Below are 11183 nucleotides of genomic sequence, written 5' to 3'. Positions count from 1 at the left end.
CACTTACTCTGTTGTTTACTGAGATACCGAGGCACACACATTCACATCAAAAAGTTACTTGGTAAAAGGAGAAAAAAATTAATTTACCTGAAATTATGTACATTTAGTGAAAGTAAATACAACACCTTCAGTTAGTGATTTTATGCTAATAAATAATATGTTTAGCTAGCTGAAATTCCATTTACGGTCACTTAATAGTTCTCATTTGTTTTAGGATTTCTAATAATTAGGGTAAATCTCCAAAATAATGCCACAGAAGGCATAGAGTCACATGCAAAAACCCTACCAGTTCCAGTGTGAAGCAGCAAACACCCATGTCTATCAGACATACAGTACAACTTGACTAGCTGGATAAATGAGCCCACAAAACAACATGGCACATTTCATAAAGCTACAACTTTGCACCATAAATTACAGACACATTTTTACACCTGCAGAGAGATAAGCAATGAATAATTCACTTACAACTGAAGTACACAACCAAAGGATTATTGCCTTGCCTAAACCATCCTGGTATCACTTGGAAAGGGAGGGGGCATGGACCCCATTCATGCATTTAAAACCATTTTTTTCCAGAAATAGATTGCCTTGATAATTTCCAAATATTTAACTTTGCTTGTGAAAGTTTTTTCTTGAACAGATTCTTTAGAAATACAATTTTGAAATGATGTTTTGCTCAAGCTCCCAATAAAATAAGTGGTGTCCTGCCAACTTGAAAATGACCCCCTTTAACACAGGTTTTTCTCCTCAAAGTCATTGTTTATGTATTATATAAATATCATTTGATGTTGCTATTTCATCTCCACTTATCACAGTGCTTCTAGCAAGTATTAGATGGAATAGATGAGCTCAGATTGAAATCTAATGGATTGAAAACATGAATGCTGCCAGTGGAAAAATACTCCCAACCACTGAACTGAACACATATTTGGAAATGTGAATAAACCTTTCTCAGAAATAAATTCATGCGATAGAAGTGCAAGTGTGTAATTGAAGTAGCGCGGTTTTGGCATATGCTCCTGATAATTTCTATGAAAACCCCTCAATCTCCTTCCACAGATTTCATCAATAGCATTCTCTGGTCAAAGCTGGCTGGGTGCAGCCTTCCCTTTCCCAGGCATTACAATGGAACTGTCTCTAAACCTTCTACAAGACCAGGTCTTTTACTGGACTTGCACATGTCTCATCAATAATCTCTGATCAAGCCCACAAAGTTACTCACAAAATTTAGGTTAAGGTCAGGATAAACTGCTTGAAAGCTCAAGAGACTGTTTTGTAAAACCCTCTCCTAGTATGCTTCAAAAGGTTGAATATTCAGATTTGTGTTTGGCAAAGGTGGCCACAAATAAAAGAACAATAATATCTGAACAGTATTATAAAGCTGTAGCCCAATTCTGCCTGCAAAATTCCAACCAAAAACAACAGTAAGTTCACCTAAATCATGATCAAAAATAAAGTGAAATACAACAACCTCCTTGTGCACTTGATACATCCACTTAAGTAATCCAAATTGGAAGTGTTGAAGCCACAGGTGCTAGAAGGAGATTTTTAAACTTTTTTATAGACTTTTAGAGATTGTTGGAGACCAGCATATGCTGCATAAATCAAATTACAATGAAAACTACATAAATCAAACAACAATGAAAACTACCAATCGCTGGAAAATAATCTTGGAGGTCTAGAATTGCTCAGTGTTAAAAATGCTTTTTAGCACTGTGTTTTTTAAAGCCATTGAAAAAATAAACAGAAAATCCTGTTAAAACTTCATAAGCAGAGTTGCAGCATCAGTTGATCTAAAATGCATAGAAACGACTTTTTTTCTCCAAGCATTTTCATTAGTCCAAATAGCTGCTGTTGGTTCACTCTGTCAGTTAAAAAGGCCAAGCTCTGGAAAGCTACAACACATAAATAAATGATGGTTTGCTATATTTCTACCAGATTTCAAAGTGCTTTCAAATGGAGACAAGTCCTTTTCCTTCTCTCCAGTATTAAGGCTCTTATAAAAAGTAAAGTTCAACTAAAAGACACTTGGGCTTGCTTTATCAAATACACCACTTAATATGCTTTAATCATGAACATTTTAAGACCCTAGCTGTGCAATTCTAGCTTTATAAATGTGTTCTAGTAATTTACAGGATTACTGTATTACAAGATGGGGACCTTAATATACTAAAATGTGAAATACTCAGTAGATGCTGACAGTGTATTTCTATTAAGTTTAGTTTCATTAAAAGCACAGGGATTAGGACACTGACTGGGAAATTAAAACCAAGCTACCAATACTACAGAAAGTAGCCTTGCTATTACTTCCATTAAATCAGAACCAGCAATCTAGAGAAATGAAATTAAATATTCTTTTCCCATTGAGTTTCCAGACCTCTTTTCCCCCAGAATTTATAACTTTAATTATTCTCACTGAATCAGACCCTCAGGAGATAAAACTGCTCTCAATTCTCACTAGAGTCAAAAGGTTCTGCAAGAACTCTTTACTCCAGACATTTCTCAAGCTGCTTGGGACCCTTAACCCTTCCAAGAAACACAAAAATGCAGTTTAAAAAATTGCATTTCATCCCAAAACAACCTACAGAAAATTCAAAACCTAAAGGCCTGATCTTACAGCCCTTCACAACCAGAAAATCACACTGACATGGTTTTGCCACTGTCATTATATTTGCAGAGGCCCCACTCCAGCAAACACATTCATGCCTCAATCCTGGAAAATTAGCACCCAGATTTGGCACCAGCACAACCTGTATTCAGCTGAACTTCTGAAAAATCATGTTTAAAAAGGAAAATGCTTTGTTTAGTGCTAATATAATTTAAAACATACCTGTGAAGGCAGAAGTCAGTATGCTGTGTAATTCTGATTGATACACTTTCATATGGCAAGGTAGAACTTTCTTTGATTTCTTTGATTAAACCTCACCAGTTTTGTAAAATCCATCACTTACTGAAATTATTATGAAGAATTTGGAGCAGAAAATTCAGAAAGCAGGCTCCTGCACCGATATTGTTTAATTAAACTGTCAAAAGGAATAAAAATGAAGGTGTTGCCCATGATGCAGACTGGAATTACGAATTCAACTCCTGTCGTCTCTCGTTCTTTTGGTGCAATTCCACGACTTGCCTGCTGACCTGAACACAAGCAGCTCTGTGGGACCAGTCCTACTGAAACAAACACCAGATCCTAACAAACTTTCCCATCAACGTACCACACGAATTCTAAACCAAAACACTTTCTTTTAAAAATCTCTCAGTGAGTTGTGTTTCAAATCGGATGCGATGCTATTTTTCTGCTTTCTAACTATGATTAAATACCTGAAACAGGGTTCAAAAGTAAAAAAAAAACAAACAAACAAACAAAAAAAACCAAAACCACTTTGCTTTAAATCAAATACTTTCACTGCATAATGAAACACAGCTACGCCTTGGGGCATCCATACTTCTGTCTTTTTGGGTTCAAAACGAATCTGTCCCTCAGCCTGCACTATCAGGCCCTTGACCCCGCGGGACAATTAACACGAGCGGGTCAGCGAGGCGCTGAGGGCCGATCCAGCCCTCGCCGGAGCCGGGCTTTGCTTGAGCAGGATTAGGCAAATAGGAGGGAGGGATGCCCTGCGGCAGTGCCTTCCGTGCAACCTGCTGAGGTGACAGCAGCTCAGCCTGACCTCCGGGGCCGGGAGGATGTGCACTCACCCGCTCCTGACCAGCAAATCCCGCACACTCCCGGCCCCTGTCACCGGAGCCCGGCCGGCAGCCGCTGCTTTGGTGGAAGCCACAGTGCTCGGGACACCGAGGGGAACCCGCGCCCGGCCTCCCTGCCCACACCCCGTGAGCGCCTGGGAGGCGAGCCAGGGTTTCCCCCGGCCCCGCTAGTGACACAGAAAACACAGATTACCCCTCTGTAAACAGAACTCTGGAAAACTCCTGCGGGCGGCTCGCGGGGAGGCGGCGGGGCAGGCGCCGAGGGGAACGCGCCGAGCTCCCCCGGGAGGGCTCCCCCGACCCTGCGCGGGCTCCGCGCTCCCCCGTTTCAGATGAAGTGGATCCAGGCAGAGCTGTCGGGGTCCTGCGGGGGCCCTGCGGCGGGCGGGACGCGCTGCCGGCCCCGCAGCCGGTAGTTCTTGCCCTCGTTGTTGTCCCAGTACTCGGCGCCGGCGACGCGGTAGCGGACGGCGAACTCCAGCGTGGTCTCGGCGGCGGCGGCGGCGGCGCCCAGGGGCAGCAGGAAGGCGAAGCGGTCGGTGATGCCGTCGGCCGGCGCGGGCGGCTGGTACGTGGCGGCAGCCTCGGCGCAGCTGGCCCAGCCATTGAGCGTGTAGCGCACCGACACCACCTTCTCGTAGGCGAGATTGAGGACGCGCACGGCCCCGCGCAGCGCTGCCGGCTCTGCCCGCACCCACTCCAGCCTCACCTTGTGCTGCCGCACCCGCTCCGCGAAGCCGGGGCTGGCGCCGGGCTGCGGCGGGAACAGCGGCTCCAGCAGCGGCGGCGGCGGCCCGAACAGCACCGGCTCTAGGTCGCCCAGCGCCGGCGGCTTTCTGGTCTTGAGGAGGTCGGCGGGGCGCGGCGTCGGCGGCGCGGGCAGCGGCACCCGCGGCAGGTCGGCCTCGCAGAAGAGGTGCACGGAGGTGAGCTCCAGCCCCAGCGAGTCGGCGAACCGCACGGTCTTGCGGCGCGACGGGCTTTGCTGCAGCGCGGGGCGCAGGCTGCGGTCGCCGGGCGTGGGCAGCGACTTGGCGCGGCGGCGCTGCGTGGGGCTGGGGGGCACGGCGGGCAGCGTGGGCTCCCGGCCGCGGGTCGGCGGCGGCTTCTCGCCCGCCGCTTCCCGCACCACGGGCGTGGGCGCGGCGTCGCCGTCGGGGCTGCAGCCCGCCCTGCATTGCTCGGCCAGGCTGCCATAGAGGCAGGCGCTGCAGCTGAAGTTGCGCGGCAGGTAGAGCCGGGGCGGCGGCCCGGGCACCGAGCTGTGCAGCGAGCCCGCCTTATCCATGGGGTGCCGGCGGGATCGGCGGCGGTGCCGGCGGCTGGCGCGGCACCCGGGGCTCCTCCTCTCGGACCGCGGCGTGCGGATGGCGAGGCTTTAGCGCCCGGCCCGCGGGCTCTGTCTCTCGCCCGGACACAGCGGGATGCCGTCGGCGCTGTCCAGGTCGCGGCCGGCCCCGGGGGATGCCGGCGGGTGCATGTGTGCGGGGGCGGCGGCGGGACCGCGGCGCTCTGGCCGCTGCCGCTGGTGACGTGCCGCGGTCAGGCAGCGACACACGCCCCGAGCCATCCTTCCTTCCCCATGGCTCCCACCCGCCCCAGTGCCCGCCTCAGTGTCGGCCTCGCCACGGTCCCTAACTACACCCCGCGGCTCCCCCTTCCCGCTCTCCTCGGTACCGCGGCTACGCCGTCCCTCTCCTCCTCCTCCTCCTCTCCTCGCTCTGTTCTGGGTCTTTCCTCGAGGATCTCATCCAAAAAGAGGAGGCGGCAGGGATTCCCCAGTGGAAGCATTAAAATTCATAGCGGTGCTCTCGGCTCGTCCGATCCCGTTACAGAAATAGCTGCGAGAGGAAGCGGCAAAGCCGGGCTCGGGAAGATTACGCGGGCCGATAAGAAACAGCTGGCTTGCAAGTTGGATCTCACAGTGTACATTTAAAGGAAGAAATCCAGCTGATCTGCTGTAATGCGTTTACAGTACATCTGCCCAATAAAATACACCTGCCGCAGTCCTGCCACGCGTATCCGTCGGGGTAAAAGGAGCTCCGGCCGAAAGACGGGGAGATAACTGTGTGAAGCATAAACCGCGCCGCCTCCTGTCAAAAGAGCATCTGGAAATTGCTGAGCAATATTCAAATAAATTACATTTTAATGACAGACTCTGATGTAGCCGGTCCAAGGAGCTAAACCACCACTTTAGTAAGCCGCTTCATTCCAGACTTTCCGTAATCTGAGACTCATTTTTAATTAGTAAATGGCATTAAAAACAATGATCCTACCATCCTGCCAGAGCCTGAGCCTGAACTGTGTTGACATGTGATTCTGATTTAGCTTCTGAGCAGGAGCTTTTTACACCTCTAGCATTTTATCTGCAGCACTTGGTGTTCCTTTGACAGTGGAAATGCGGCTGATAAGATTAAGAATAGGACAAGTAAACCCGATAAGAACTAAGTGCAAAGAAAAAAAAAAAGCCACCAGAATACAGGGAAAAGTTACCCACTGTCTCATATTAGAACAATCAGCTTTAATTCCTTTAGTAGTAAGTATGAAAATAATTCCTAGATTATTGCTGCTGGCTTCCAAATCTTTTTAATGACAGATGATTCATAAGTAGAGAAAATTATGCCCATCGGTATTAAATTTGACACCATTATATTTCATTGTGCAACTGTCTCACACTTGCAGCATGATTACAAGTCTTGAAAAATCAAATAGTAACAACATAAATAAGTACATCTGAATTCATTAGCCCAGAATCTTTAAATTGTCTCACTTGTCCTTTAACACACACCATGGGAAATATATTTTTTAGGTCTCTTTCCTGTCTCCATCACAGAAATGAGTATTTCAGTAAAAGAACATGAACTCATGTCTGGTTTTTGTCTACTCATGTTAATATGGGGACAAGAACAGACTCAAATAATTATTCAAACAGGTTTTAAGGCTACATCCTTTTGAATTAATTTTTCCATAATTTCTCTCTGTCATAAATAACATTTTCTAATGAACTAACACTTGGTTTTGCTGATGTTCATTTCACTTAAAATCAAGTAGAGAACTTTATTTTTTACATCAATTAGTAAAGTTTTTGCATTTTTAAACCACTGCAAAACTATCAGCACTAATAAGCTGAATTGGTTTAAACCAAATTACCCATTCAGTCAGGTCTGGATGTTTTTGTGGTATGCCTGGGAACACAACTTTGGAGTAATTTAGCTTCTGCTGTACTTTACACAACTAGGGTACCTCTGTAAAGTTGCACTTCCCCTCTTCTGGTAATGTTAGTTGCCCAACTTCTTATCATAAACTTGTGTAATACTATTGTTTTTTGGCTTTCTCAAGTCTCCTTTTTCCTTCCACAACCATGGTATTTCATGGAAGCAAAAACCCCAACTCCCTTCTTCTCTGGCGAGGTAGTTCATGTAACTGATGAAAATACAGATTCCTCCAAAGTAGTAAGCAAAAAAAGATAGCATAAAACCCAAGAAATTGTAGTGAAAATAAAGGGGAAAAAACCCAAACCAACACAATAAGCTTTGGACTAGCAGGTCAAGCAACATGAGATGCAGGGGCACCTCAGCCTTGTCTCAAGCACTCACTGGGTAAACACCACCAGGATTCTCACAATGGTATTTCTCACTTTCTTCTCCCAATCCAAACATTCCCAGCAAGCCTCACTGAATCTGAGGATGCTGCTGCTTTCTTTTTACTCTTGCTCACTTGCCAAGTGTGCTATGGGGACTCTCACCCACGCCTTTCACTTCTGAGGGTGTCCTTACTACCAGGCTGGTCTGCCCCCTCCGATGAATTTTCAGACAGATGCAGTAAATGAAAATCTTGAGCACTGAAATTTAACAAATACACATGCAGACATTCCCTTAAATAGCCTGCAGCTTTGTGCATCCTTCTGTGATGTGGAAACTGTGGTTCGAGTTAAAGATGGGAAGCATCAGGCACCATTTGTAAAAGGAAATTTAAAAACAAATTTTGGGTTTGCCTACTATAAATATTTGTACACAGCAAATGCTGAAATCCTTAGAGCAAGTAAGCACTACCACACACAGAAACTATGATTTAATGTATGCAGTAGTAGGCAGCCATCCACCACCTCCTCTAGATCTTAATTTAGTTCACAAAATTTTGCAACTGAAGTTTCAAAGCCTAATCTGTCTCTGCTTTTATAGCACTATGGTAAGGACATTTTTCAAGACTCTTTTCTAAATAATACTGTCAAAGCCAAGCTGATACAGAAATCATTAGTACTGCCCTAGCTACCTTTAAAGAAATACCCATTATCTTTTTGCTGGAAACGAGTATTTTTATGACAAGATAATTTTGAAGGCGCCAGTGCTAATGGAGACAGCATCCTGTAAATTCTAGAGCTATGCAGGTTTGCTCTATTATAGGGCAAGAAGAACAGAAGGTCTTACATTGCAATTAGTGTTGACAGCCTTAGGAAATGGTGCTCAGGCATTGTTTTCATTCCTCCAGATTCCTCTCCCTCTGAAGATTTAAATAGCACAGTCACAGGATAAAGGTTTGTCCTAATAACATTTTGTTGACCTGTCTTTGCATCTTCCAGATGATGTCAAAATTTTTAAAGACAGCCTCTTGTTTGCCTATGTGAGCTGAGTGCCCCTGACATTTCTGCCATGCCAAAGTGCATTTAAAATCCACCTGATGCCTGAGAATTTCCAGCTAAATGAACAGAGACGTTTGGTCCCGTTTTGTTAAACGATTTGCAAAGAAAGAGACAGAACTGTAGCAGAAAGTGAACGGGGAGCTTTCTTCTGCTGCATTTATTGATTGTGTCGAGTCCAGGTAATCGAGGAGAAAGCAAACACCGGCGCTGGGGAGCATTAGGCAGAACTACGATGGAACCATTAATAGGGCAGAGTGTCTGAGCGCTGGGGCTTATCCAAAGTGGCCCCTGTCACATGTCCACTTTAACTTTCCAGAACAGGTTTATATTTAGCAGGCAGATAAAATGGATGTAAAGGCGAAGTGCATTACGGTTACAGCAGCTTTGGAGATGAAGTTGTGACTCAGTACATGAACTGTAAAGGTCAACTTCTACTCTCATTTGTGCAGCTCCTTTGAAGCTGATGAACTATGTAGGTGTTACATGAGAATATCACCCCCAAATTTAATAATCTTATGTGACTACATGAATGTGACAATGGTATTTACACTGGCAGTCTGTAAGCCTTGCGTGATACAGTTGTTCTGCATGCTTCTGCTTTAAAAATACCTTCCCACACTGATGATTAACTCAGACTTTATTTATTTCCCCAAGAAAATATCTTAGTCACATCTCAAGAATTGCCGGATTAGAATTAGGTAGTGTGCTTGAGGTATATAAAAGAACAATGGTATTGATTTCTGTGTCAAATATTATCTTTACCAACCAGGTTATACAGTCTTTATCGATTAAGGTGAAAATTCTTTGATTCATAGAGTTGTATCAAGAACATTTGATGTCCAATCAGTGAGTAAATTCCAGCAGGCTGAAAGTTCTGCTAAACAAGACATGTGACACTTGGAAAGGGTGTTTTGTGCTTGGGTATTGGTTTCTAGGGTTTTAGTTTTGTTTTGTTGTTGCTTTTTTTTTCTTTTTTTAAGTATTGGGACCCAAATGAAGACACGACATTATTAAGAAAATAGAATTTTAAGAGTTTAAAAAAAAGCCCAGTTAAGATAGTGAAAAAGAAAAGGTACCCTAACATAAACATCACATTTCTGGAGAAAATTATAAATAGCATTTATTTTTCCTATATAAATAATTTTACACTTTTTAGAAGGTTTGGGACTCTTTCAGTTCTAGAATTTTTAACACAACTCTTCATGCAAGTATCTGAAAAAATGCACTTAGGGATGTTCCCAAATCCCATTTTCAGGTAAGAGTCATTGTGATTCAGTCTTCATGCCATGGTGTAAAATAACCAAGGGCCTTCTATCAACTGCAAATAGTCTCAGTAGTACTAGTTCATGATTTTATAGAACCAAAAATAAGCTTGTTGCATACTTCATTTTTTTTTTTCACAGTTAGAAGAAAATAGACCATTTTCTTCCCTTCTTTGTACCTTTCCCCTATGGTAAAATATTTTCTAATCTGGTTTCCATATTTATATACAAAATACAACCTCTACAAAACAAGCATCCTTCACAAAAAGCCCCAAGATAATCATAGATACTTGTTTCAGTTGCATTTTTCACTAAATAGAAAATGCAAGATATATATATATATATATACACACACCCCTATATCTAGCTGTGAAAGTAGAAACATTTTTCGAAGTCCAGAAGGAGATAATTTCTTCCATTCAGACAACTGAAAATAATGCTGCTTCAGTGAGAATGCTTAAAAATGAATGCAATACCAATTAAAAGTAAAGCCAAAGCTGTTTGTTATACTAATTTTAAGTTGCAGCCATTGCAGACAATCAGTTTTTTAGGACTACATTAAAAAAAAAAAAAGTTGCAGGGAAAACGATAAACATTATTTCCATGTTTTCCAGTGTTTCATACCAGGTAAGAGTTTTGCTGTGTTTTTTGAAACTGTCAAATCAGACAAATTAGACAGAGGTTTTACTACAGTCTGATACAAGAACACAGCACTCATGAATTATTCTACAAGAATAATTCTGCAGCAGAAGGCCAGAAAAACTGCTGAGCAAAGACCTAGAACACAAAGAAACAAATACACAACACTTCAGCCATCACAAACTTAATCAAGTTATGTGCCTTTGAATACACTGGGTTCTTCCAGCAGAGGAAACAGCAGCTTGTTTTTGTGTTAAGTTCTCTCAAGAACAACACCATTCCTGTTCAAGGAAAGGAAATAAAGTTACAGGCTGGATCAGCCAGAAGTGCTTCCTCCATTCAAGGTGCCAAAACAAAACAAGTGAATTGTTGACAACAATGTGAAAATGCAATGATGGAACACCTGAAAGTTAAATCAACATTTTTCTCCTATTGTTTTAGGTCCAAACATCCAAAGGACTGATTCACTGTCAAATCCTGGAGCCAGAAAGAAAATCAGCTGCATTGTTCTGATGGAAAACAATCAGCTTGCCAGCATGCAATTTCTTCACGTGAAAGAAATTCAGAACTAAACCCATACGCGTCAGGAACAATTTCACTGCCAGCAAAATTCTCAGCAACAGCAGGCAAGAAAGTAGTTTGAAAATACACGGGGGCTCCCCTATCTCTGAACAGCCACTTTCTCAGTCTGTTCTCAATCAAAAGTTAATTTTTCCTGCCTTTTGGACTGTCTACCATTTGTGAAAGTTTCCAGAGGTGCAGTCTGGCAAAATATCTGACTTCTGCCTGTAAGTCAAATCCATTCTGAATGATGAAAAGCCTCAAATAACAGCCTAATCTAAAGCAGAACCATCCGTGTGATGGGAATAGGGCTGTTATTCCTAGAAGGATCTTACACATCTGACTGTTCCATGATTTTAAACGCTCTGAACAGGAAC

General features: G+C 43.7%; 1 protein-coding gene across 1 annotated transcript; it reads right to left on the bottom strand.

Annotated features, from left to right (window-relative positions):
- Positions 1-4033: 4033 nt before the first annotated feature.
- On the bottom strand, positions 4034-4993 carry LOC128793340 (protein phosphatase 1 regulatory subunit 3E-like). The gene has a single exon (XM_053952401.1). It carries the CDS (start codon positions 4991-4993, stop codon positions 4034-4036), a length of 960 nt encoding a protein of 319 aa, XP_053808376.1.
- Between the last annotated feature and the right edge of the window lie 6190 nt (positions 4994-11183).

The sequence above is a fragment of the Vidua chalybeata genome, chromosome 11 (assembly GCF_026979565.1).
Source record: "Vidua chalybeata isolate OUT-0048 chromosome 11, bVidCha1 merged haplotype, whole genome shotgun sequence".
NCBI classification, from domain to species: domain Eukaryota; kingdom Metazoa; phylum Chordata; class Aves; order Passeriformes; family Viduidae; genus Vidua; species Vidua chalybeata.
Note: the sequence above shows the minus strand (reverse complement) of the source record. Positions and strands in the feature narration are given on the sequence as shown.

Coding starts and splice junctions, on each gene's coding strand:
- LOC128793340 (XM_053952401.1), bottom strand. CDS start 4,993: ATGGATAAGGCGGGCTCGCTGCACAGCTCGGTGCCCGGGCCGCCGCCC.